Source organism: Caretta caretta, chromosome 2, assembly GCF_965140235.1.
Source record: "Caretta caretta isolate rCarCar2 chromosome 2, rCarCar1.hap1, whole genome shotgun sequence".
In the NCBI taxonomy this organism is placed as follows: domain Eukaryota; kingdom Metazoa; phylum Chordata; order Testudines; family Cheloniidae; genus Caretta; species Caretta caretta.
In genome coordinates this window covers 137382867-137410355 of record NC_134207.1, presented here as the reverse complement: position 1 = coordinate 137410355, position 27489 = coordinate 137382867, and the positions used below count along the sequence as shown (strand labels likewise).

At 43.1% G+C, this 27489-nt stretch overlaps 1 protein-coding gene across 3 annotated transcripts in view; it reads left to right on the top strand.

Annotated features, from left to right (window-relative positions):
• The window catches only part of TRIO (trio Rho guanine nucleotide exchange factor), a 400776-nt gene that overhangs the window by 245373 nt on the left and 127914 nt on the right, over positions 1-27489 (top strand). For all 3 annotated transcript variants that reach the window (XM_048839610.2, XM_048839611.2, XM_048839612.2), the window contains exons 20-30: positions 3411-3526; positions 9177-9299; positions 10684-10878; positions 11008-11123; positions 11875-11941; positions 12705-12814; positions 14855-14924; positions 15441-15530; positions 19844-19936; positions 23350-23461; positions 25769-25959. In XM_048839610.2, coding sequence (XP_048695567.2) covers positions 3411-3526; positions 9177-9299; positions 10684-10878; positions 11008-11123; positions 11875-11941; positions 12705-12814; positions 14855-14924; positions 15441-15530; positions 19844-19936; positions 23350-23461; positions 25769-25959 — 1283 coding nt within the window. The remainder of the gene's footprint in view (positions 1-3410; positions 3527-9176; positions 9300-10683; positions 10879-11007; positions 11124-11874; positions 11942-12704; positions 12815-14854; positions 14925-15440; positions 15531-19843; positions 19937-23349; positions 23462-25768; positions 25960-27489) is intronic.

The following is a 27489-nucleotide window of genomic DNA, read 5'->3' as shown; positions in this document are numbered from 1 at the left end:
AATGTGCTTCTTTTTGGGGAGGGTGTTTAATGGCTTATATGGCTTTGAATCTATGATCTAGATCAGAGGTGGGCAAACTACAGCCTGTGGGCCACATCCAGCCTGCGGGACCATCCAGCCCAGCCTTTGAGCTCCTGGCCCGGGAGATTCGCCTCCTGCCCCTCCCCCTCCCACACAGCCATGCCTCCATGCAGGCAGTGGGCTGTGATCTCCTGCCGCTCTGAGCGGCATGGTAAGGGGGCAGCGCGTGCAGCGGTGGGGGGGTTGGGTTGCAGGGGGCGGTTGGGTGGGTGGGGCGGAGGTTCTGGGGCAGTCAGGGGTCAGGGAACACGGGGGGTTGGATAGGGCGTGGGAGTCCCGGGGTGGCCTGTCGGGGCAGGGGTGTGGATAGGTCGGGGCAGTCAGGGTACAGGGAGAAGTGGGGGGGGGGTTGGATAGGGGGTGAGATCCCTGGGGGTGGGGGCGGGTTGGGGCAGAGGGGGTCCCCAGGAGGGGGCAGTCAGGGGACGGGAAGTGGATGGGGCTGAATAGGGGGTGGGGGCCAGGCTGTTTGGGGGGCACAGCCTTCCCTATCTGGCCCTCCATACAGTTTTGTTCCCCGATGTGGCCTTCGGGCCAAAAAGTTTGCCCATCCCTGATCTAGATATTTTCTGTATACTGTCATTTATTTTACATAATTCAAATTTAATCATATGTAAAATAGGTCTCCAGTGTTCTGGCTCATCTGTGTAGTCCTCCCTCAGAGATTGCTTTGTGGGCTGGCATGAACAACTATGAAAATGAGCGTTTCTGCTTTGATTCCTCTGAATTTTGTTGCTTGCCTGTCACTGTCTGCTTTGTCGATTAAGCTGTATCGAGGGAAGCTGCTCAGTGTGCATGAGTTTAATTCCCACACTGTGTGCACCTCCACTACTGAACTTGGCCTACTCATTTGAAGTAACAGCAAAGTCAGTCATAGGGTTGATACAGGCAAGACACTAAGGGAAATGTTACCTTGTTGAGGATGGATGACAAGTATGAGCATAATGTGAACAGAAGTGATACCCACTAAGAATTTGGAGTACAAATGGGCAAGAGGAGAAATAAAATAGAGGAAAGGAGGATTGCACAATGGGAGATAAAGTTGTGAGGCAGTCGAAAATGTTACTTTCTAGTCACAAAAACCGAGGAGTGGAATAGGTAACTGAAAAAATGGGATTATAAACTATTTATGGTTCAGGGACAAGCTATGCTTGTGAGCTCTCTCCCAGTCTCGTTGGGGATACTATTTCCAGGTGAGAGGCTTAGACTCATAGACTTTAAGGTCAGAAGGGACCATCATGGTCATCTAGTCTGACCTCCTGTATGTTGCAGGCCACAGAACCTCATTCACCTGCTCCTGTAATAGACCAGTGACTCAGCCAGGGGTTAGGGAAGTCCTCAAATCATGGTTAACAGACTCCAGGTGACAGAGAATCCACCATTTACACTAGTTTTAACCTGAAAGTGACCCGTACCCCATGCTGCACAGGAAGGCGTAAAACCCTCAGGGTCTCTGTCCATTTGACCTGGGGGAAAATTCCTTCCCTACCTCAAATATGCTGATCAGTTAGACCCTGCGCATCTGGGCAAGACCCATCAGCCAGACACCTGGGAAAGAATTTTCTGGAGTGACTCAGAACCCTCCCCATCTAGTGTCCCATCACCAGCCATTGGAAATTTTTGCTGCTGGCAGTCACAGATCAGCTACATGCCATTGTAGGCATTCTCGTCATACCATCTCCTCCATAAACTTATCTAGCTGAGTCTTGAAGCCAGTTAGGCTTTTTGCTCCCCTTGAAGCCTGTTGCAGAACTTCACTCCTCTAATGGTTAGAAACCTAATTTCAAGCCTAAACTTGCTGATGGCCAATTTCTATCCATTCGTTCTTGTGTCAACATTGGCGCTTAACTTACATAATTACTCCCCTTCCTGGTATTTATCCCTCTGGTGTATTTATACAGAGCAATCATATCTCCCCTCAGCCTTCTTTTGGTTAGGCTAAACAAACCAAGCTCTTTGAGTCTCCTCTCATAAGGCTTCTATGTGCACTTCTCCAAGAGTGGAAGTATGCAGTTCATCCCACTTTAGACTGGGTCATTAGGTTACAAACTCCTGTTTCACAAGCCACATTCGTTTGAGCCAGCCTAAATGGGTTTGGGTCTGGCTGTGCAGTCCTTTCTGGAAGTTTGTGACCAGAATGAACTGCAGTGACTCAGGACAGCTTAATCAAAAATTATGATTTATTTGTTTATGGAAACTAACAGTAGAATTGAAATAGCGTTAAAACAAATGTCTATATGCATCTCCTCTGCCTTAAACCTCAGTCTTCACTTGCATCTTTAAGTAGGCACTAGCTCATCCCAGATCTCTCTCCTTCCCCTCCCCCTGCCCCCACCCAAGTTGGAGGACCAGTTTGCATCTCATCAGACTCCCTCTCTCTCTCCACCAGCGTCTCGCCCCCTCTATCCTGTGGCTTTTATCAGAACCAACCTCTGTTTTAGTGTCCATCCAGAATTTCCCCCTTTCTCGGCCACAGTTGAGTGACAGTAAAGTGCATCCAGTCCTTGTCATTGACATAAAAGGAAAAATGGTGGTTAATCAAACTGAGGGGATGAAAGATCAAATTAACAGTGGCAGGTGGGTGGGGATTCCTGAGGGCCTGCTGTTTGCGGGATTCTCTGATGTGTGAAAGGAGAGAGATGGCATAATAAACAGCAGAACTGCTTTTACATGTGTCTTCATTTCCAAGTAATAAATTCATTTGCTTGAAACCAAATGGACTAGGGACTATTTGAATCGGTGCATGATTTGTTTGACTGACAGTATTCTTGTTGACTTTTGAAGGGATGTTAATTATAGTAATTTTATTTCTGAGTTTTGTAGTGGATTTCTCTGCATGCGTGGGGTTTCAGGTGAGTTAGGATATCACAAGAATAAATCTGTTTACATATTTATTCCTGGGCTGTATGTTCACCCATGTTTATTTCATGACACCAGATACCTTACAGAACTCTAGAAATTTCAGTTGGGAAATGATTATTGATTATGTTCAGCCTGAATGCTTAAATACATCTTGTCTACTTGTCCCCATTCTCTTTTTCCTCACCAGCCTGGTGCAGAACTGTCCCCTACATTATATCAAGTGCTCTCTCTAGTCTCAAAAGCCTATTGTTTCAGTACCACTTTTTGATGAAACCACCAGTCTTTATTTTAACTAAATCAGTGTCCCTGTTTAGAAAACAATTTTTTTTTTAAATTTGTAAAGGAAACTTTTTTTGTGTAGTTCTTAATACAACACAATATTTATTTGCAGAGCTTTTAGCCTCACAGCTTCCCTTCATTACAAAATAAAGGACCATAACCTTCAGTTAATTTGTCTGTCCCTGCAGATATCTTAAATGAACTCTTCCAGAGGGAGAACCGCGTGCTGCATTACTGGACAATGAGAAAAAGGCGCCTTGACCAGTGTCAGCAGTATGTGGTCTTTGAAAGAAGTGCCAAACAGGTCAGGATTTTATCTAAGAACATTTTCCATTCCATGCAACTCAAATCCCATGCAGATCAAGGTGTGGCTTATCGCCTGACTTTGAGGGAGTAGGTTGCTCCCATTGACTATGCTACTCAGAACTTCTGAAAGGCAGACTATTAAGAATCAAGGTTTAAAAACCTTACTCCACTCCTCCCTCTAATTAGAACACTAGAAATAATTTTAAAAAAAAATGTAGGCAGCCACCTATAACCAATCTATCACTGTCATATTGTACTACAAACAGGTGGTTGTTTTACCCCACTGTTGAGTTGTTGTTTTTTTGCCAGGCTGTGTTGAATAAATTGTTAAATATTTTAGTAAATTCTACCAATGCAAAATAATATGAATAAGGAAATACCTGAAAGGCTGAGTCATAACAGTATTACCTTTAAAAACTGCATTTCTTTTGAGTATCTTCAGAACTGTTAAATAACATCATTGTAAGTGAAAGATCAGGGAAGAAAAATCTTCACTATTGTGTGCATTTAATAACACTTTGTATACACTCGGTTTCACTGTTTGTCCTGCTTACTGGGTTAACGTCATACATTTGTGTGGGTCTATTACACAATGGTGGAGAGAATATTTAAAAAGAGAAGTGATTTTTAAACCATAAAAATATCAGGGGAACTCCAAGGCAGAAGTAGTAATTGAAATGGCTTTTAACTTCTTGGAATTGACTAGATGACACAGAAAGTTCTGTCAAATACTCTGTTTTTTGGTCCACTTGGCCCAGTCAGTACAGGCAGCATCATGCTGGCTGTCTCTTGTGTAGGTGGCTTTAGCAGATGTCTGGCCTCCTTGTGTCACTTGGCTCCTGGTGTACTTGCCCAGGAATATTCGAAATTCAGTTCAGGAGGTATTCTACCTCTGGCAGCTACCCCTTAGGTACTATATATCTGCATCCTAGCTACCCACTGTTTGGAATGACTGTGTAGGAGTCACTGTCATTGAGGCCAGAGAGGTAGAAATCGGAATAATTGCGTCTCGAGAAAATGACTTCCCAGTCTGGAGAGACAGAAAAGGCTGAATTTCAGAAATATGGTATGGGCAGAAGCACCCAAGCTTGGATACAGCCTGGATGTATGGCTCTTCTTTGAGTGCTTGCTCATGTCCATTCCAGATTTGGTGTGTGTGCTCGCCACATGCACTGGTGTCGGAAGTTTTTCCCTCAGTAGGGGACTGGTTCTGGTGCCCTCTGGAGTGGCGACCGCATGGTGCGGTATAAGTGGCACGACCAGCTCCCCACATCCTCAATTCCTTCTTGCCACCAGCGATGGTGCTGAAACATCGACCGCTTCAGCTAGCGTTGTTTCGTTCTCTGTTCTTGCAAACCTTTGAAAACCTTTAATATAGTTGTATATAGTTAGTAGTTTCTTAGTTACCCTTAGTAGTAGTTCTCAATTCTTTGTTAGTCCCGAACCGGCCTCAGCTGGGGGACGGGGCATGCCCTGCGATTGCTGCAAACGGTCTATGCTCATCAGCTATCCACACACCAGGTACCTAAGGTGCTTAGGCGAGGGACCCATAAGTGACAAGTGCTGTATCTGCAAGTTCTTTAAAGCTGGGACGAAGAAGGAGCAGGATATCTGTCTGAAAGCGTTCCTAATGGAGTCGGCCCTCGCTCCGGCAGCGGTCCGACTCTGCCCCGAGCCCCGCAGCCTCCGTGCACAGTGTTTCACTGGCGCCGCCTACAAACTGGCAATGATGCCCCTCCACGACTCTGGTCAAGAAGCTAAAAAAGATTGTGAAGGGAAGCTCTCCTACCTCCCATAAGGGAAAGGAGAGGGCTGGGGGCGAGCCACGACCCGTGCTGGGCAGCTCAACGCCTCCTTTGGGAAGTCAGGCCCCAGCTCAAGTTGAGCAGTGCAGCCCATCCCATACTACTTCTGCAACTCCAGATAGCGGCTCAGGCTCTGGCCAACTTCAGGTGCCTTTGACGCCCAAAGCCCTTCAAGCAGTTCAGGAGATCCTGGTGCTCCTAGTGCCGTCCACATCGGCTCCACCGGTACCCCGGTCTCGGGGGAAACCCGCGCTGGGACCTATGCAGGAGTCCCTGCTTCAGCAGCACTGTTCCCCATCGAGAGGGACGTTCCGCCACTCAAAGCCGTCACACCTCAGGACTAGAGAGGCAGACTCAGCGGAGCTTTCTTTGGTCTCCTCATAGGGGGCACCGATCGAGGGACTTGAGATGTACCTCGCCGGTAGATTGGCGCAGACCTTCTGAGGCATACGCCATCCGGCAAAAACTCCCGGACCAGCCCCATCCGTCTCCAAGGGCCTGGTACTGATCACGGAACCGAGGATCAGAGATCACTGGACCGTCATCGTCTGTCTCCTAGCAGTTGGTCACCCTCCCTGGGAAGATCCTCTTGGCAAGCAGCCTGTATTAGCTCCCGGTCGTGGTACTGGTGGAGTAGCATGAGGCGTGGATCGCTGGGTCTCCGATGCAGATCCACTGAACACCGTCGGTCCCTGAGATCCCAGCCAAGACGCCCGTCTCACTCGGACGGGTCAGCTTTGGGACACAGTGACCGGCACCAGTTGGACAAGAGCCAGCGCTCCACCCAATCCTGGTCGCCTGGTACCGACCGCTCCATTTATACCTCTGACATGGAGCTAGGTTCCCTGACTGCGGGACAATCCCTGGTACCTGCAGTTCTGCCTACATCATCAGCACCGAAACCTGTCCCACTGGCCCAGGTGCAGCAGCTGGCGCCATGGTACCTGTAGAACCCTTGGGGGTTCACCCAAACTTCCCAGGCTGTCTGGTCAGCATCGAGAGCCTCGGAGAAGCCAGTGGCCTCAGCATCCCATCCCCCTCCAGTGCTCAAGGCTTCAGGGGGTAGGACCCACAGGTCCAGGAGGATCCAGGGGAGCAAGCTGCTGGACCACCAATGGAAGTAGAGGACACTGCGGCACCAGCATCATCCTCATCGTTGCCAGAGGAGGCTATCACAGGGCCACTCACCCACTTCCTCAAGATGACGCCAAAGCTCACCAGGAACTTTTGAAAAGGGTTGCATCCAACCTGGGGCTTCAGGCAGAGGAACTGAAAGAGCCCTCGGACTCCCTGTTTGATGTCCTCTCCTCCTCGGCTCCTGTCAGGGTGGTCCTACCCCTTCATGAAGGGGTTTCCAAAATCACTAATGCCCTGTGGCAGACCCCCTCTTCCCTGGCCCCTATCTCCCAGAGGGCTGAACGCAAGTACTTCGTGCCAACCAAGGGGCATGAGTACTTATACTCCCACCCAGCCCCAAGTCCCTTGTGGTGGAGGTGGTTAACCACAAAGAGAGGCAAGGACAATCTAGGGCCACACACCAAAATAAAGACTCGGAGAGGTAGGATCGCTTTGGGTTTAAGATTTATTCGTCTTCCAGCCTTCAACTGAGAATGGCCAACCACCAAGCCCACCTTGGCCGATGTGACTTTAATATGTGGCAAGCCATGGCCAAGTTCGAAGGGTGGCTCCCTGAGGCTTCCAAGAGGGAGTTCTGAGTGATCCTCGATGAGGCATGACCACGGCCAAGGCGGCCCTCCAGGCAGCGTCAGATGCCACTGCTGTTGCTGCCGGAACCATGGCTTCTGCTATCTCCATGCTGCGAGCCTCTTGGTTGTTCCTCTCTGGGTTGTCCACCGAGGCCCAGCAGTCAATGCAGGACTTGCCCTTTGACGGCCGAGCCCTATTTGCGGAGCAAACAGACAACAAGTTGCGTGGCCTCAAGGACTCCCACACCACTCTGAAAACCCTGGGTCTTTACGTCCCAGCACCGGCACATAAGCCGTTCAAACCGCAGCACCCTCAGGGCCAGGGCAACTAGTCATGGCAGGACCAGCCCTACAAACGAGCCAAGGGCTACAAGTGCCATCTGAGCCACCCGCCTCCACCCTACACTCAGTCGGGCTCGACCCGTACCAAGCAAGGGGCCAAACAGTCATTTTGAGGGTGCGCCTGAGTGCGACCTACAAGACTGTTCCCCAGATCCATCTGTCCCAGTGTTCTCCAACCGCCTTCCCCTTTTTCTCCCTGCTTGAACCACTATAACCTCGGACCAATGGGTCCTCAGCACAGTGGAGCAAGGTTATACCCTCCTGTTCCTTTCTAACCCCCCTTCCCACCTGCCTTCCCATCCCTCTTCAGGGACCCCTCTCACAAGAGTCTCCTCGTGCAGGAGATAAAAGGGTTACTGCAGCTGGGTGCAGTGGAAGAAGTTCCTCTTGAGTACAGGAACAAGGGGTTCTATTTGTGGTACTTTTTAATCCCAAAGGCCCAGGGCCGTCTATGGCCCGTCCTGGAGCTACGAGACCTCAACAAATACTTAAAGAAGCTAAAGTTCCGCATAATTTCCCTGGCCTGTATCATCCCATCCCTGGATCCGGGAGACTGGTATGTCACCCTTGACTGAAGGACGCATACTTCCACACACTGATCTTTCAAGGACACAGACACTTCCACCCTTGGCTCCATGTCCAACCTGTTCATAAAACTTTCATTTTTAGTTGCTAATACTTCGGCCAGGAGGGTGAGTTGGGAGCTCTCATGGCAGACCCTTCTCATACGGTTTTTCACAGGAAAAAGATATCCGTTCATTTCCATTCTAAGTTCCTCCGCAAAGTTATTTCTGAATTCCATGTCAACTGAAGTATCTACTTACCTTTCCTTTTTCCACAACCCCACTTTTCTACCTAAGAGAAAAGACTTAATTCCCTTGATGTCGGACATGCCCTGGTGTTCTACCTTCAAAGGATCAAACCCATTGGAAAATCACCAAGACTACTTCTTGCCATAGTAGAAAGATTGCAAGATCAAGCAATATCCTCTCAGAGAAATTCAGTTTGGGTTTTCAGGTGTATCATCGAGTGTTACCGGTTAGCTTGCATGCCTCCTTCTGATACCAGCAGGACACGCTCCACAAGGGCACAAGCTGCCTCTACAGTATCCCTGTAGGACATTGCAGTACTAGATACGTGCAGACATTACGTGCTCGTTCAGGCCTCTGCTGCAGACGCAACAGTAGGAACTGCAGTACTTCAAGCATCTTTTCTGAGGGTTTCCTCTCACCCTTCCAATCTGAGCACTGCTTATCGGTCACCCAGATGTAGACTACACATAGGGACCAGCACTTGAAAAAGAAATGCAGATTATTTACCGGTAGCTGCAAATTCTTCAAAATGTGTGGTCCCTATCTGTATTCCACTACCCACCCTACATCCCCTCTGCTTTAGATCCTGTTCGATTTGTGGCAAAAAGAGGAATTGGAGAGGTGTGAACCCGCACTGCCTCTTATACCCCTGATTGGGAGTACAAGGAGATCTACCACATGTGTGCAGGTCAACTGATGCTGTCTGTTAGAATTTCCAGACTCAGGTGCATGGCGTGCATATGTGCCCATGTGTGGACTACAGATAAGGATCACACATCTTGAAGGACTTCCAATTACAGGTAGATAAACTCCATTTCATAGTTGTTTCAGGTGAAATGTAGAAGGGATAAAAATGAAATATAGGTCTGTCTAGTAATTTTATTATGCAAGTATTTTTATGTATCTTGAGTACTTAAATTGGTGTCTATTGAAAAAGTATGCTACTTTCTTTTCTACTCTTCATTGTTTCTTGTTTTATTCAGGCTTTGGAATGGATCCATGACAATGGAGAGTTTTATTTATCCACGCATACTTCCACTGGTTCCAGTATCCATCACACTCAAGAGCTTTTAAAAGAACATGAAGAATTTCAGATCACTGCAAAGGTAAATAAAGAGCAACAGCAGGTGTATGGCCAGCTTCACCTTGCTGTATTGGCTCTCTTACCTGTTTCCACATGACATGAAATGAAACACAAAATTGCTGGTGTTACCCTACGTTGACAAGACTGTGGTGACCTCGCTTAAAAATGGAGAAAGATAACTTCCTTTCGAGTCCTCAGCTTGGTTGGTTTTCAGATCAATCTGGAACTTAACTGGAACACAACTCTTAAATCTTATTTTATGTTAGCAAAAAGCAGTAAGGCTTATTATGTTCCAGTTTGTGTGCTTCAAAATACTGAACACTTTACTAATGAGAAGATAGCACAAGATGAAAGATTCAATCATTCAGGTATGGCTCTTACCTAGAACAACACATTGTACTGCAATGTTTCTAGGCAGTGGCAGGCTTACTTCTCTGTACACTGTGGCCACATGGGACCCAGCATCACAGGTGCAAACCTAACATTCCAGGCACAAGACATTTTGTTCATTATTAATTGTTGAACTCTGGCACAAGTAACTGCAGCAGGGATTAGTTTCCCTAATTTCCCTCTCCTGCTCCCCCTTTAAAAAGCTGTACTTTGTCTACACCTCTTGGCTCTCTGTCCTGTGTGGAAAAATCATGGAGCCTCAAGCTGGTAAAGAGTGGTGATCAAAGAAAGATAGCTGGAAATGCAGGATGTCATGGAGGAAGGAAGGAGAGACTGGTCACATTATATATGGAAGGACTAAGCATGCCTCTGCACACCAAACCCACTGTCCCCTCAAAGACTTGGTCCAGCCCTCTTAATGTTAAACTTCTGCCATGCAATGCTGCCTCTGTTATTTTCAGTGGCAGACAGCGGGTAGTGTGCGCATTTTAAAGTACCATTTTAGTGCAACTTGCCTACACATTTGCAGCCATTTGCCAGGAGGATGCGTTCGTTGTCCTTAAGTATGAGCATAAGTCTTTGCAGGCTTAGGGCCAGTGTTTGTATTGTGGTAGTACCTAAAGACCTTAATAGGGATCAGAGACCCTTGGTGCCAGGAGCTATAGAAACACCTGAGAAGACATGGTCCTTGCCCTAAAAGCTTACCTTGCAGAACTGATATTCTCTATTTCCAGTCAAGAGAATTTCCAAAGGTTTAAAGCATGAGGTTTTTTGCTGCTGTTGAAATAATAAAGAAGCAGGCAGCACTTGCTGATCTTCTTTTCCTTGGGAAAAATTATGGTATTTAAAAACACTTGGGTGGGTTAGAAGGGAGATGATGGAAGGTAACACTTATTCAGTTACCTTCCATCTGCCCTCCACTTGTTTTTAATAATTAATTATACAAAACGAGCCCTCACATTATAGGTACTTGGCAGTAACTTTACTTGGCAGTATTTTCCTGTTGTTTTTCACAGCAAACCAAAGAGAGGGTGAAGCTGTTGATACAGCTGGCTGATGGCTTTTGTGAAAAAGGGCATGCCCATGCAGCAGAGATTAAAAAATGTGTCACAGCAGTGGACAAGAGGTACAGAGACTTCTCTCTGCGCATGGAGAAATATAGGACCTCTTTAGAAAAAGCCCTGGGGATTTCTTCAGATTCAAATAAATCGGTGAGTGAAATTTCTGCATGTTTTAATAGGCAATAAGCAAATACTTTAACATAGCTCCTTGTAGCTGATTGGCCATTGTTTTTTCCCTGTCTCCTCCCTTAACCATTTTCCCTTTTCTCCTTAATACAGAGCAAAAGCCTGCAGCTGGATATAATCCCAGCTAGTGTTCCTGGATCAGAGGTGAAACTGCGAGATGCTGCTCATGAGCTTAATGAAGAAAAGCGAAAATCTGCCCGCAGGAAAGAGTAATGCAGTCTTTACAGATATAAATATATAAATTACTGTTAGTGAAGCAACTGTCATTTTTTTACTTCAAGATTTAGCAAAACATTTTCAATAGGAATGTAGCAAAGGAGAGCTCTGTACTATCCAGAGTGTACCTTCCATAGCCTTGCATAGACTTATTCATTGCCTTATTCCAATTTTGATTCTTCACTATCTGGGTTTAGGAAGTGTTCAAAACCAAGCTTAAAATGAGGATCATTTTTAAAAAAGAAGAAGAAGAATTGGTAGAAATCCAGAAAAATTCACGAAAAATAAGTGGGCAAGGAGGGAAATAGTAGCAGTGAGGCTAAAGTATTTGCAAAATACGACGGTTAAAATAATATTAAATAAGTAACACAACTCCATAAAAGGTCGAGATTTTTCCTGCTCATGAATAGTAGCAGCTATTGCTCTTCTTTTTTTAATCAGTTGAATAGTAGCCCCATGCTTCTAACGGATCCTCTTCTCTCTCTCTGTGTTAATGGTCTTAAAATCCTTGCTGCATCATCCCTCCATTTTTTTTTTCCAATGTAAACTTTGCTAGTGTTGGAAGCCCCTCCCCCAACAAAAAGTCCTTCTGATGCTAATTAATCTCTTATATGCTTTTCTTGTAATATTGGAAATAGAGTAAGTTCATTGCAATGGAGAGAGCATATTCTGGTTAATGGAAAAGCATTATCCTGTGCTCTAGCAGGCTGCGATTTGATCTTTCATTCTTTTGTCATTTTTAAGGTTCATTATGGCTGAGCTAATTCAGACAGAAAAGGCTTATGTAAGAGACCTCCGGGAATGTATGGATGTAAGTGTATATTTTATGGGACAAGGTTTCATTATGTATATCATTTTGCTTCTGCATTTCTTTAGCAACCAAGTGTTGTTAGTTTATCATCACAGGGCCAAATTCTGTGCTAATTTTTGCCTCCTGCTAACTTGCTGGTGTCAACATAATTGCACCAGGTGTCAGCCAATGGAGAATTTATCCCATGTGCTTTATTTTTGCTCATTTTTATTTACAATACTTTATTGCTCTTTGCTCAATAGAAAACATTTTAATGGCCTCAAAACTGACTATCCACTTCTGTTGGGTTTTTGGTCAGTTTGTTTTGTTAGTAGCAGAGATGAGCCTTTGTTAATTCTTTCATTGTGTTTATCACTTGTTTCAGGACTGGCTGACTCTCTTTGAATAGAAATTCAGAGAGGTTCCATGGAAAAGTGCCCAGTAATTGTTAAACTCGAGCAAGTAATGCTCAGCAGTAGCTATTACACAAAATGAAAACTTCTGGAATCCAAACATGACCTTGGTATAATACCCTGAAGCACTGTTTGTTGTCAGGAATATTGCATATTTGAAAAGATTAAGTCTCAAGGAGCATATTTGATTGTCACTTTCAGGCCTTGACTTTTTTTAAGCTGCACAGTGTGTAAAGCTCCATACCCCAAAATCAATTATAAGTTGTACTTTCCTGTACTTCTCCCTTTGAAAAGGTTTACTTACAAATGTCAGAAACTGCTACTGTTTGGAAACTTGATTGCTTTTCATGTGCCTTTTTCCTTCTGGTCAGACGTATCTGTGGGAAATGACCAGTGGCGTTGAGGAGATCCCACCTGGTATTGTAAACAAAGAACACATTATCTTTGGAAACATGCAGGAAATCTATGAGTTCCATAATAAGTGAGTAACTTAGCTTCCATGCCTATGTTTACTAGTAAAGATTAAGTGATCACTTCAGGTATTTCCCAGTCAGAATATTGTGTATATTGTGGCAAGATGGCCGATGTTTATATGGTGGTTCCTGAGCTTTTCTTGGAGAGAGGCTAAGATGTCACCCCTTGCCCCTGCTCTTGGGTGCCAAGGGCCCCGCAACTAGCCTGGGAAGGTGGTAGAGGAGGGAAGCAGGGGAGGGGTCTGGGTTTGCTCTTCACTCTGAGTCCCGGCCCCTCTCAACCTCTGTGGGTTTCTTACCCTCGTCCCCCTTAGATGGGGTTACCCTCGGTCCTTAGATGCTGCGGGGAAGGGAGTCTCCCTGTACTGCTGGGGCAGGGTCTCCCTTACTTCAGTGTTCAGGTCTTCCAAAACTCTCAACACATCTCCAAGCTCCAGTCCTCTCTCCTTCCTCCTCCTCCTCTGACTGCCTGAAGCAGCGAGTTTTATTTGGTTCCTGACAGGGTTTAATTGACCACAGGTGCTCCAATTAACCTGTAGCAACCCTCCCTAGTCTACAGGGAACTACGCCTTAATTAGCCTAGGGCTTATATATTTCCCCTCAACCATTCTACCATTGCTCCCTGGCCCTCCTGTATCACAATATAAATGAATAAAGGACGTTTTGCCACAGCAGTAGCTAAAGTGTCTCCCCCATTGTTGAATTACTTGCTTCCATTATAGCATTTTTCAGTAAATAGCTATATAATTCCATTTAAAATGACCTTCTCTGTCCCAGATATGTCTACTAATCTTGAATTTTTTAAGAAGCAATTTGAACGCTTAAGTAAAGTTCTAGACTGGTTGATTGCCTTGAAGAGATGGGCACCACTGATTCTACTTAGCACTGGCAGTGGTTGTGTCAGGTTCATCATGTTCACCTGCCAGTGGGCTCATTTCTGACTTTTAGAAACCACTGCTAGTGGGAGGGGGTAGTTCAGTCTCTTTTTCTGTTGTTCCTTGGCCCTACTGTGAAAATTGCCAAAAAGGATTGCATTAGCACTGGTTACAAGGAGTTTGATATGGACACTTGTTCAGTATACCTTTTTTTTAACTCTTAATGATTCAGAAGCATTATGTTTAGCTAGCCTTAGTCATATTTTCCTGTTGTTTGTTACATGCACTTACTGCATCTCGTGTTAAGTTCGATTGAAATCTTTTTGAGTGACAGACCATGTAAGCCTGTGTGTTTGTCTGTTGCCTGGCTTATCACCATCCAGACCCTGATGGGTGCTTTTACATGCTGTTGTAATAGAAATAATAATAATAATGTCTAGCAGAGCTACCATTTTGTATATTATCTGAGGGATTCACAACAGCTATATTCTCTAATGATCCACGAGGTACAATAGCAGTGTGCACTATGCCGTATCAGTAGTGAAAAATCTCAGACTTAATAAAATTCATACCAGGAGCTTAGATCAATAACAAATTACTTTAGCTGTGAAAGGGATAGGCTTGCAAAGAAAGCCACTTGTTGATTACTTTGTATGCACCTGTTGCTGCCCTTAAATAACTTCATAAATAATCTATTATGGGTATAGATAATGGAGGTTTTTTTCCCTTCATTGATTGGCTTTTTTAGGGGGGGGGGGGGAAGGCTTTTATTGCTGGGGCTGGCCTCCATCTCTTTTTCTATTTTTTACTGACATTTTAAAAATTAAACCATTCGTGGAGCTTAGGTGAGAGGACACCAATTAGCCCCTTTCTGAAGGGAACAGCAACAGTTACTACAGTGAGCAGGTAATAGTAGCAGTAAAAGAAAAGTCAATACAACAGTATTTATCACCAACTATTTAAAATCTGTGTTGTTTGAGATGTGGTATTTATAGGGTCCTGGCACCCCAGATTCTCATCCATTCATAGTATCTTGATCCAGTTGTCAGACCATGCTGTTGGTATGAAGATCCTCTAACAATATATCTGCTTAAACTCTAAATAAATGTTAGCTGCCCTAATGAAAACATGCCATGTTCCTTTTAATGGTGTTCTGTTTTTCTCTACCCGTAGCATATTCCTAAAGGAGCTGGAGAAATACGAACAATTACCAGAAGATGTTGGGCACTGCTTCGTAACTTGGGTAATGAAATCCTGGTTGGTGTTAGAAGTAACAAAGGAAATCGAGAGCAGAAGGAGATGGAGACTTTCGTTTTGTGTAGTCTTTTTCTTAATTAGTGGATTTGTAGAAGTACTTTTTTTCCTCTTGGAGTAAACAAACTATTGACTTGAATTAAAAAGCCAGTGTCTGCCAACAAATGCAAGAACATGGCTCCCACTGAAATCAGTTTGAGTTGCGTGCATACACCTGAGGCAGAATATAGCTCACTTAACTATAAATCAACTTTCTCATTCCTTTTTATTATTTTGATTGTAATATGTTTAGAGCCCTACAAATCTGTGGATATCCACTGACCATGTTTGCGGATCATGGATTGGATGTGGATACAAATTTTGTATCCGCCCAGGGCTCTAATTAGGTTGTGTATTTTCTCACAATGTTGGGTTGAATTGGAAAAGACTCCCCTGTAGTTTGTCTGGTTTCAGGCAGTGGAAATGCTGTTTCATAAGCTGTTTAAATTTGCATTTTGTTCTGCAGGCAGACAAGTTTCAAATGTATGTTACATATTGTAAAAATAAGCCAGATTCTACTCAGCTGATATTGGAGCATGCAGGAGCATATTTTGATGTAAGTACCAGACTTTGTATATATATTAAAAATGTGGATGGGTTGTTATTAATCATGCAGTTCTAATTACATTAGAATGCCTAAGAAATTGGACATCTACTAGTAACACCAGATAAACTCTCCATAATTAATAATCCTACAACACAATGTCAGTTAAATCAAAGAACTTTTATGTCTCTGGTGTCTAATATATAGTGTTTTATTGCTATTTTAGTCCCCTAAAAATCAATTAAAATATAATTTTAAACAGTCACTATTACCTATCAAAGGAATTGGAAACATAGCAATGGTTGAATATCTGTTTTGAAATGCAAACAGATTTTAGCAACTAAAACTCGCATATAAAACTACAGTTTTAGAGACAGATGCTGCATATTCTAACAACGATGAATTTGGTTCAGTTTGATTGCACTGAATCAAGACTAAAATCTTGGACAAGCAGCATAAAAATGTATATTAACAGTAACCTGCTTATATTTCTTTTCAATGTACTGTTCAAAGCTACTGTAATCAGGGGGAAAGGGTCTCCTGCCTATTGGTTAGCATCTACGGTAGCCGTTGCACCTAGTGGGTGTGGTTCACGCATCTCCATTGAATGCATACAGTTCTCAGGGCAGCAGCTCCTCTTAGTGGATACAGGGTAGAGTGGGGTAGGGAAACCAGGTCCTTCCCCCTACACCAGGTTCCAACCCAGGGCCCTTTGAGGCTGGTTTGGCTGCACACCTGTCGGCATCTGATGTCTGCCCCAAGTTGACTTCCCTGGGTCACTTTCTACCTTGGCATGCACCCCATCCAGCCACCGCCCATCCCTGGGAAACATCACCTTCTGAGTTTCCAGCCCTGCTTCAGTTGCTGGGTGCTGTGGCTCCTCCACTTCCTGGTTCGGTGTGGACTCAGCTCAGGTCCTCCTGCCTTCTTAGAATCATAGAAGATTAGGGTTGGAAGAGACCTCAGGAAGTCATCTAGTCCAACCCCTGCTCAAAGCAGGATCAACCACAACTAAATCATCCGAGCCAGGACTTTGTCAAGACGGGCCTTAAAAACCTCTAAGGATGGAGATTCCACCACCTCCCTAGGTAACCCACTTCAGTGCTTCACCACCTTCCTAGTGAAATAGGTTTTCCTAATATCCAACCTAGAGCTCCCCCACTGCAACTTGAGACCATTGCTTCTTTTTCTGTCATCTGCCACCGCTGAGAGCAGCTGAGCTCCATCCTCCTTGGAACCCCCCTTCAGGTAGTTGAAGGCTGCTATCAAATGCCCCCTCACTCTTCTTCAGACTAAACAATCCCAGTTCCCTCAGCCTCTCCTCATAAGTCATGCGCCCCAGCCCCCTAATCATTTCCGTTGCCCTCCACTGCACTCTCTCCAATTTTTCCACATCCTTCTTTTAGTATGGGGCCCAAAACTAGACACAGTACTCCAGATGAGGCCTCACCAATGCTGAACAGAGGGGAATGATCACATCCCTCGATCTTCTGGCAATGCTTCTATTCATACAGCCCAAAATGCCATTAGCCTTCTTGGCAACAAGGGCATACTGATGACTCATAACCAGCTTCTTGTCCACTGTAATCCCCAGGTCCTTTTCTGCAGAACTGCCTCATAGCCAGTCGATCCTCAGCCTGTAGCAGTGCATGGGATTCTTCCATCCTAAGTGCAGGACTCTGCACTTGTTCTTGTTGAATCTCATCAAATTTCTTTTGGCCCAATCCTCCAATTTGTCTAAGTCATTCTGGACCCTATCCCTACCCTCCAGCATATCGATCTCCCAGTTTAGTGTCATCTGTGAACTTGCTGACTGTGAAATCCATCCCGTCATCAAGATGTTGAACAAAACTGGTCCCAGGACCGACCCCCTAGGGCACTCTGCTTGATACTGGCTGCCAACTAGACATTGAGCTGTTGATCACTGCTCATTGAGCCCGACAATCTAGTCGGCTTTCTATCCACTTTATAATCCATTCATCCAATCCATACTTTTTTAACTTGCTGGCAAGAATACTGTGGGAGACCATATCAAAAGCTTTGCTAAAGTCAAGCTGTATCGCGTCCACTGCTTTCCCCATATCTACAGAGGCAGTTATCTCATCCTAGAAGGCAATCAGGTTGGTCAAGCATGACGTGCCCTTGGGGAATCCATGTTGACTGTTCCTGATCACCTTCCTCTCCTCTTCAAAATGGATTTCTTGAGAACCTGCTCCATGACTTTTCCAGGGACTGAGGTGAGGCTGTGACCAGTCTGTAGTTCTCCTTCTTCCCTTTTTTAAAGATGGGCACTATATTTGTCTTTTTCCAGTCGTCCAGGGGAATTTTCAAAGATAATGGCCAATGGCTCTGCAATTACATCAACCAACTCCCTCAGCACCCTCGGATGCATTAGAACCAGGCCAATGGACTTGTGCATGTCCAGCTTTTTTAAATAGTCCTTAACCTGTTCTTTCACCACTGAGGGCTGCTCACCTCCTCCCCATACTGGGCTGCCCAGTGCAGCAGTCTGGGAGCTGACCTTGTCTGTGAAGACCGAGGCAAAAAAAGCATTGAGTACTTCAGCTTTTTCCACATCATCTGTCACTAGGTTGCCTGCCCCATTCAGTAGGGGTCCCTCACTTTCCCTGACCACTTTCTTGTTGCTAACATAAGCAAACAACTCTTAGCCCAGAGCTGCACCTTAACTCCCCTCCCATCCAATGAGGGGTTTATACACCCCATCACAGCTGCTAATCTAATTATGGCACAACTTGCTTTTATATGGAAGTTCCTTACAAGGTATATGTGATGTCCACTTGAGACAAGGGCATAAAGGCAGCAACTGCTTCTGGACTTTGAGCACCGAACTTCATTGAGGACTCATAGTTGCCACAGTAGAGGACTAAGATTCCCTTTCCAAATGTGCCCTTGGTTAAAGAGTGCATTTGTATTTAAATGCCAATTATGGTGCTCCCTCCTAAGTATGTACTCTGAGCCATCACTAGTGAAATGGATACTGGGAAGAACTGTTTGTGCAAAGAGGAGAAAAAAGGGGCGTGTGATTTAATCACCTCTAAAAAATCTTTACAGGTATCTGAACTGTATGCCAAATAACTTTCACTAATGCCACCAAACAGTATGAATGTTTTAAAGACCCATCACGTTGGACTTCCACATGCTGCATTTCTACTACATGAAAATGAAGAGCTGTGTTGGGAGAGAAAACTAGTCAGAGAGAACCAAATAATCCTACGTAATGTGTAATTAGGCAACTAATGTTGATGTAAAAAGTGTGTGTATGCAAATGAATGCACACTTGGTACATATATGAGCACAACACACATGCATGTAACATTCATAGCTAAGTATATGTAGAAGCTAAGACTGCATTGTATATTATAGGGGGATGCTGTTTGCAACTGTTTAAAACCTCAAACCTAAGATTTCCTTAAAAACAGTACCTTATGCTTCTGAGTCTATTAAAGAAATCTAGCGTTTCAGCTTCAAACTAAAAATATACTTGACTTCATATTTAGTACACAGTCTGTACCTCATGCTGTGTGTGTGACTCCATTAGGATCGTGGTCTTACAACTCATGGATTCAATAGATAATTTGTTACTTAAAAATGAGTACAACTGCCCTGTGGGTGTAAATTGTATTAAAGTTTTGTGCCAAATTGACACAACCAATCAGTCAAACATTCAGTGTTTGAGGTTCTTAATTAGCCTACTTTTATAACTGTTATAGTATACTGGAAGAAAGTCCTCCATGTAAATACTCAGCTTTCTTCTTAAAAATCTTGCCTACTATTGCTGAGCTCTTTCTCTTTTGGTAAGTTGTCAGTAAATTACACTTCTTGCTCCCTCTGCTGGCCTTGTAGCAGCAGTTAATGAAACATGTTTCCCTGGGTTGGTTACACTTTAAACTAGCAAACCACAGTGTGAAATCTGTTCCCAAATGGGCGTTGGCTATTGCCAGACAATATCATCACAGCCAAAAGCATTTCCCTGTTTACCCAAAGCCACTTAGGAAATAATTATCAAAGTTAAAATGCCTAAAAACTCAGCGTTTCAGATTCAGAGTCTTTGCTGTTCAGATGCAGGTCATTTTTAAAAGCTTGATGAGAGTTGGCCAAGAAATTAAAAGAATGTTTGTATGGAAGGGGAGCAGATGGACTCAAAACATAATATGCTTTGGTTTGAAAATCTTGCCATACCGTCCTTTTTTTCTTTGCTCATTACAATGGAAAGGACAGGTATTGTATCAATTATCACACTTGTAGCTGGCTAACCTACTATCGTTAATACACATGACACTCAAATTCATCATTGTTCAATACAGGAAATACAACAGCGGCATGGATTGGCCAACTCCATCTCCTCTTACCTTATCAAACCTGTCCAGAGAATAACAAAATATCAGCTTCTCTTAAAGGTAGGTATCACTTTAAAGTTGTAGGATGTCTGATCTTGCAGTTCTCATACCGGCAAAAACCCCATCACAGTCAATAGGACTATTACTTGTGTAAGGTCTGATGCTGCAGCTTTTCACTGAGCCTCAGGAACTGCAGTAACATCTTCTGTAAGAAACTGCTTAAAAATGAAAAAATTGTCCTAAATAAGCAATTTTCTATTCAGACACCTGTAAATCAAATATGACACCTATACACTTGCCCTAGTTATCCTACTCTTAATTTTAAAAATACTTTTTCCAGTTAAAAAATGAGCAGCTAATGTCCATCCCAAGAGTTTGTGAATGATAATGTTGAAATAGCTACTAGAATGAAGTCTCATAAGCCTCTAGCTGTATTAATATTTTTTAATTGCTTAATATACTATTACGAGTGTCTGGAAAATCACAGGGCTATGGATTTTTATCTAATACTGTATAAAATTATCTAGACAATGACGTTGCAAATACTAAAACACAAATAGACAACTATTACTACTACAGGATGCGGGTAAATTTGAGCTTACAATTCAGCAAAAGAAGCGTTTGACAATGGAGAGAGAAGACTTTGGACTCCAGGGCAGTGATTATGAGACTTGGGCAATGTACTGTATTTGCAGTTTTAAAATATTCTAGGGTATCCTGGGTTTTGTGTGCTTAACAAGTTCAAAATTAGATATTAACTTTTTCTATGTTTAGCTAAAATTGCACTTTGATTTGATTGCCAGCCTGTGTACTGATAAAATATTCCTTATTGTTCTTTTTGAATGTTTAATAGCTTGGCCATTTCAGGTCACAACGGGTGGAAACTACATCTCTTTTTATATTGAATGTGAAATCCTCCCTGTCCTCTGCCAGTGAAAAAAATTAATGAATAAATCCATAAACCTGTTAATTATTTAATTTACAATATTGATCCAAACAGATGTGTGTTTTGAAAGTGTCAGCTGTCAGTTTCAAAACTTAATTTTAAATATAAACATTGCCAAAATTATGGATTAATACAAAAGTTGTGGGGCAGCCTGGTGTCTGAGTTGATTGGTGATGTGCACTGACAAGGAAGCCTAGTTTCATGACCCCAGTGAGTCACAAAGCAGTAACTGTATGAGTAGAATATGCCTCACTACTCACAATCAGCCACTTCATCCCCCTAGTGGCATTGACATCCTCCATATTTCTGTTCAGTTACCTGTAGCTTAAAGGGTGTTGGTGCATTGTGGGATACTGTGAGAGGCTAGAGGGGGAAGAAAATGTGGACCAGCCCATATCCCCAGGAGAAGAAATAGAAATAAAAACAAATTGAAAGTTAGGACTAAATGACACTCGCCACGTATAGTTGTTTCTTACCTAGTTAGGGAATACATTGGCAGTGTTGCGAGCTGGGTCAGGCTTGAAGTTAAGTTTGAGGGCTGGTCTTCACGATGAGGAGATGCACGCTGCTGCAATCAATGGAGCAGGTGTCGATTTAATGGGTCTAGCGAAGACCCACTAAATCGACGGCAGAGTACTCTCCGGTTGACTCAGAAGTAAGGGAAGTCGACTGGAGAGCGTCTCCCATCGACGCAGAGCAGTGAAGGCATCGACTTCAGTTATGTTGTTCACGTAGCTGGAGTAGCATAATTTAGATTGACTTACCCCGGTCGTGAAGACAAACTCTGAGTTAGAGTCCAGCCTAGGGTTATTGCTGTTTGAAATCAGGTTTGATGGTGTCAAACATGCCAAGCTTTTCTCATGAAATTTTAGCCTAAAGCGGCAGAATCCAAAAAACAACTGGACACTGTCTTTCATCTGGACTGGCCAGAGTGCCTGGATTGGCTGTGTTCATGAGATTTTGCCTGTATCTGGACCAGAATTAGAAAATAGGCTCCTTTCACTTTTGGAAGCGACCAGTACCAAATACACAGGAGTGGGTGGAGATGCAGAGTTCTTAATCCAGACCCCCTCCCTGTGCCTGAAATCAGTTGGGGTTGTAAATCAAGGCTGTGGCATACATTTTGGCCTATCTTCGGACTTCATGATGTGGGATGATGTACTGAAGGAAGGCTGGAAAACATTAGGGCTGACAGTTTTAAGGAAAGTATCCAACTGAGAACATTAAGTTTATTTTGTGTTTCCGGTTATTCATGCATCATCTGCTGTTAGTTTTTCTTACCTCTGCACCACTCTCTATACAGTTTATTTAAATTGTGCCTCTCCCCTGCCATTTCATTCTGTTCCACTGTGCAGACATCAGCAAAGTGAAGCATCCTGATTATATGCTTCAGAGAGCAGTCTTCTAACACACTGTTGTTTGCTGCCACCTGCACAGTGAAGTAAGGGATTAAAACAGCATTTTAAAGAGAAAAAAAGGCAAAGGAAGGAGATGAGGCAGATGTGAAAGAGCATAAATAAAAGCAACTAGGAAGAGTAGAGCGAGCCAACAGATTAGTGGCAGTTGAAATTTCAGAGGGCTCGGTCACTTCCCCAGATTCTGGCAGGTTGCTTTAATTTGTCTCTTTCAGAACCTATGTCCGGAAAGTTCTTGAAGTATCTTCAGCTTTTAGTACTAACGCCACGTAACTCTGAAGTCTGTTTTTACTCTAGTTTCTTACATTTATTGTGTTGACCGTTCTTTAAAAAAAAATGAAGTAGCAAAAATAGGCTAAGAATGAGCAATAAGACCGTTTTATTTTTTAAAGAGAAAAGAAGTTCTAGAAACATGCTGTAGTGAATGTGGAGCCCCGCTTGGATACCTGAGGGGGCATATATGCCTCTTTAGCTAAGGAAAGATGAGTCTTATACCTGTGTTGTTTAGATGCTGCAGCAGTGTGGCACAAGAATGTCTGACTCTAAGAAAGTCCTGCCTTAGAGTCAAGTAATGTGGAGCCATACAGTTTTATGCTAAAGTCAAGTGGGATTGCACATGGGCACAAGGATATATACTGTTAAATCGGAATGCAGGATTGTGGCATCCTACTAGTGCTTAAGGACATCTAGTGCTTAAGGACATCTCTTTGACCAGTATGTCATGTATATATTCAAGCAAATCTATAACTTTTGGGAGATTTGCAAGTGTATACTAACATTTTATTGAACACTGGACATTTAAAAATTTAATCACTTTATCAAAAGCTTCTTTCTTTAACACTTTCAGTTTTAAAAACCGATTAATATTTGGATCAGCTTACTTTAAAACATATGGATGGTTAACAAATCAAATAGAATCTCTTGCTACCCCGTTAGGGTCTGATCTTGTGAAGTATAGAGTATGTGCTACCCTGCCACTTGCAGTCTGAGAGGAGCTGAAGGGCAGCTGGCAGGACAGGGCCTTTGGTCACCAGAGCAAATGCCACTGTTTTCGTTTTGTTGTATTGTAGAAACAGATGGTGTTCTAATAATGACCCGTTGATCTTCTGCAGGAGCTGCTCACTTGCTGTGAAGAAGGTAAAGGCGAGATTAAAGATGGTCTGGAGGTGATGCTTAGTGTGCCAAAGCGAGCCAATGATGCCATGCACCTCAGCATGCTGGAAGGTAGAACTAAAACTTGCCAACATACACTTGTGTAATAAATTCTGTAACTACATATTAAAATATTCGCTGAAGTCAGAGAGATCTGAGGGAAAAGTGGAAATTTTGTTTAGAGTTGCTCTCGCTTTCTAATGACATTGATATGCTTTCATCTTTTTGAAATGAAATTATTTGGATGATTTCTTTTTATAAAACTATGAGGTAGCAGATGACAAAAAACTATAGTAATATATCTGATTTAAAAAAGGATGTTCTTACATCTCGACATACAGCTGTTTACAGCTTACTTACAGTTGAAACATTTGATTCAGTTCTATTCTCTGGGAACGCACATAGAGCTAAATAATCTCAGCTGCATTTCTCATCCAGTATTATAACTTTTTTTGTCTGAAGAAAGTTCAAAAAAGTATGTAAATCCACCAGAGGTGGTTCTGGTCTATGTATCAAGTAATAATCTCCAGGAAGGTCATTGCTTTCACATCTGTATGCTGTCTGTTCCATAACTGACTTTCGGTTCAAAAATAGTACGTCTTTTGGCAGTTTAAAAAAAAAAAAAAAAAAGGGCAACATAAACCAATTTAGTCTGAGACATAGCCAGAAAAGAACAATCATGTACATGCAGAATATAGCAGGCATTTAAGTTTGGATTCAAGTGCTTACATATGCTTATAATTGACATTTGACCCAAAACCATTTCATAGTCTGTACATGATCATGTATTGCATAAAAAGATCCCCCATATACTTGAGAACTTTGATGGAAGATCTGTTTTGCAAAGCAACCCATCACAAATAGAGATAAAAGCATGACCACAGGAAATTTAAGTTGCATATAAAGGATTTATCACAGATGTGTTGGCTAATATTTACATTTTCTTTGAGACTATTGTGACTGCAGGGTTGGGCCCTGTGATAGGAAACTGAAAACACATCAGATGGGATTTCCAAAATCTCCTGAATGACTTAGAGCATATCATGCATTGACTTTCAGTGGGACGTGCTCCTAAATGTCACTTTTGAAAATTTTCCCCACCCCTCCATATTCTTATGGAACTACTAAAGTGAATGAAAGTTGGCAGGATCAGTCCCAAAGTCCCATGCAATGTGAGCTTGAATGCTGAAAAGCATTAATGTTCATCCTTTACCACTAAATGCACATAGGCTGACTCTACAGAATATTCTAATATTTCTGTCACAAAGCATATGTGCATAGTTATGAGTCATTCCATGGTAGATGAATCTCATGAGTGAACACATTTCCTTTTATGTCTCGAGACTCCTAAATGAACATCCTAATCCAACTTCTCTAAGATACTCTCTACGTATTTCTCTACGTAAATTGTTTTATATTGTCATGGTAGTCAGGCCCCATTTATGTGCCGCTTTGTTACATAATGTTTTACACTTAAATATAGAGTAAATGTAAATTCACCTTTAAATGATGGCGAGGGGACTTTACTACAACTTCTGCTGCGACCTGTGAGAGATTTCGGAGGTCTGTATTCTTTCTATAGCAGTTACTGAACTTCTTTTATTAAGAAAATAAAAGATGCCATTTGTCTAGACTGAGAAATGCACTGGTTAAATTGTGCTTGCCAATTTATAGTGGGTAAAAGTAAATTAGTTTAGAAGGAAACTGGTGTTTGAAGGCCAGAAGTCTTTCTTCAAATTACATTCCTCTCTTTTGAAAGAGAGATGAGTCTGATGGTGCTCATAGTAAGTACCCTGAAATCTGAGGAGGTGTGGATCCCAACTAGAATATGCGGCTCAGGTCCATCTGTTCCCTAGAATTATAGTTCAAATAAATCTAGTTGGGCTTTTTGGGGAAAGAATATGCAAATTTGTATTTGCTAATTTAAAATCGACACCTGTTGTCCTGTCGCATGAGGTTAAAATCTCATTTGGCTTTAGATGAGTCCAAACCCTCACAAGACAAAATAGTTTTGTAAGACTTCAGCCTAAGGTGGCAGAAACCTTGTAAGAAAAGTTTAATTTCATGATGGGGGATGTACATGAGAAGCTGATTTTGGAGACATGTCATTTGGAGCCAGAATCTTACCAGAGTAGTTCACAAGACTTTTCAGCTGTTGAATCGAAACATAAACTTGAGTAATGATTTGGTTTTGAACTGTAAAGCATACCCTAAACCAACTGGGATTGGAATACCGCCTCCCGGAACCCTCTTTATTAAAAGTACTAAATGTATTTGAAAACGGAGCAGTGAAGGAATGATTTGATAAAGCATGGTATGTTTTTAGTGTTCTCACTGCTACTTTTCAGCTTGACCTTATCTATCTTTGCCTGTTTGCAGGATTTGATGAGAATATTGAATCTCAGGGAGAGCTCATCCTTCAGGAATCCTTCCAAGTTTGGGACCCCAAAACTTTAATCCGAAAGGGTCGTGAGAGGCATCTCTTCCTTTTTGAGATGTCCTTGGTCTTCAGTAAAGAGGTGAAGGACTCAAGTGGGAGGAGCAAGTACATATACAAGAGCAAACTGTTTGTAAGTATGCGAAAACAGCAGATCGACAAGATCGTGTCCAGAAAAATTAAAGAATTCTTATCCAAATGTAACCAAAAGTTTTAAGCAGGTGTATTCAAATGACTTAAACATGACTTTGGAACATATATGAAACTTTAGCTTTCAGCAAGCGCCCCCCCACCCCCCCGCTCCAAAAGAAAAATGCTTGATAGTGTTGGATCATTGGCCTTTTAAGGTAAGCAGTTAGGCTTACTCTCTTGCCGTGCTTCTGCGAAGAAGGGTGTGTTGAAATGGAGAAGTTATTAGTCCTCATGGAACCTGTGGAGGTGAAAGTGAATTTTAGGTTAGTTCAGTCTATAACAGTTTTGTATGTATCCATTGTACAGATGGTTGTTATGTAGGATGCATTTTTATAAGACTAAATGAGTTCTTTTTTTTAAAGGATTTGGCTGACACAGAATTATTAGAAGTAGTATTTATAACTGTTAACCATTGCAGTTACAATAGCACCCAGATCTCCTGGTAAGCTCTACAAAGATAAAAGAAGAGTCTACCTGTCCTGAAAAGCTTGCAGTGGTTTTTGTAGAACACACAACTCTGCAGTACACCGGACCCTTGTGATAGCCCAGGGTTCAGGATCCATGCACGGTCCCACGTTAACGCGGGGAACGCGTTGCCCGGGATCCCAATTTAAATTTGGGATCCATCGCCACGACCGCGCTATAGCAATGCGGGCTATAGCGAGGGTTCGGTGTAATAGCTTCAGTGTATGTTCTGTTCTTACAGGGCCTTTTGAACCCTGCCTGCAAACAAATATTTTATTGGCTCCAGATAGTTCTGTTTATGGTCTGTTGGAAGGATGGAAACATAAATCACTGTTTTAATTTCTAAAAATGCTTTGGCCAGATTTATAAAGCTTACAAAACTGAGACTGGGATTTTTAAACGGAGCATAAGGTAGATAAGTAATTCACTTTCTTTGGCAACCCTAGTCTAAACCAATAATGCAGACCATGGTTCAAAAAGTAAGAAGTATTCTATCAGTTCCTACCCTATCTATGCCACACTCCGATCAGCCCCACTCACCTGCTAATCCTTCCCTCTGGAAGAGATTGGAAGAATAACTACAACATGACCTAAACATCAGCGTTGAAGTCAGGGTGGTAACAAATTCCCTCACTGAGCACAGCCTACTTTGTTGCCCACATGAAGCTGACCCCGGGAAGTCATTAGTTTGAGCACCTCAGGAGATCTCAGTTGCTAAGACTTTACCTGGGAGGAAGAGCCACGTGTAGGACAAGTACTAAAAAATAAACTCTGTCCCTTGCAAGCTTGTCATTTCAGTTCCCAGCTTCTGCTGGTAGCTCTTAGAGCCACAGTGGTTGCTGGGAAAACACTGTGAAAGCTGCTTCCTTACACGTACCAAAAACTGGCATTGTGCCTCACTTGTGACCCACCAAAAACAAAAAAAGGTCACCCCGGGCTTCAGAATATCCTGAGGACTCAGACTGCCAGTCATCGCAATCTGTAGGACCTCCTACTGAGACAACCA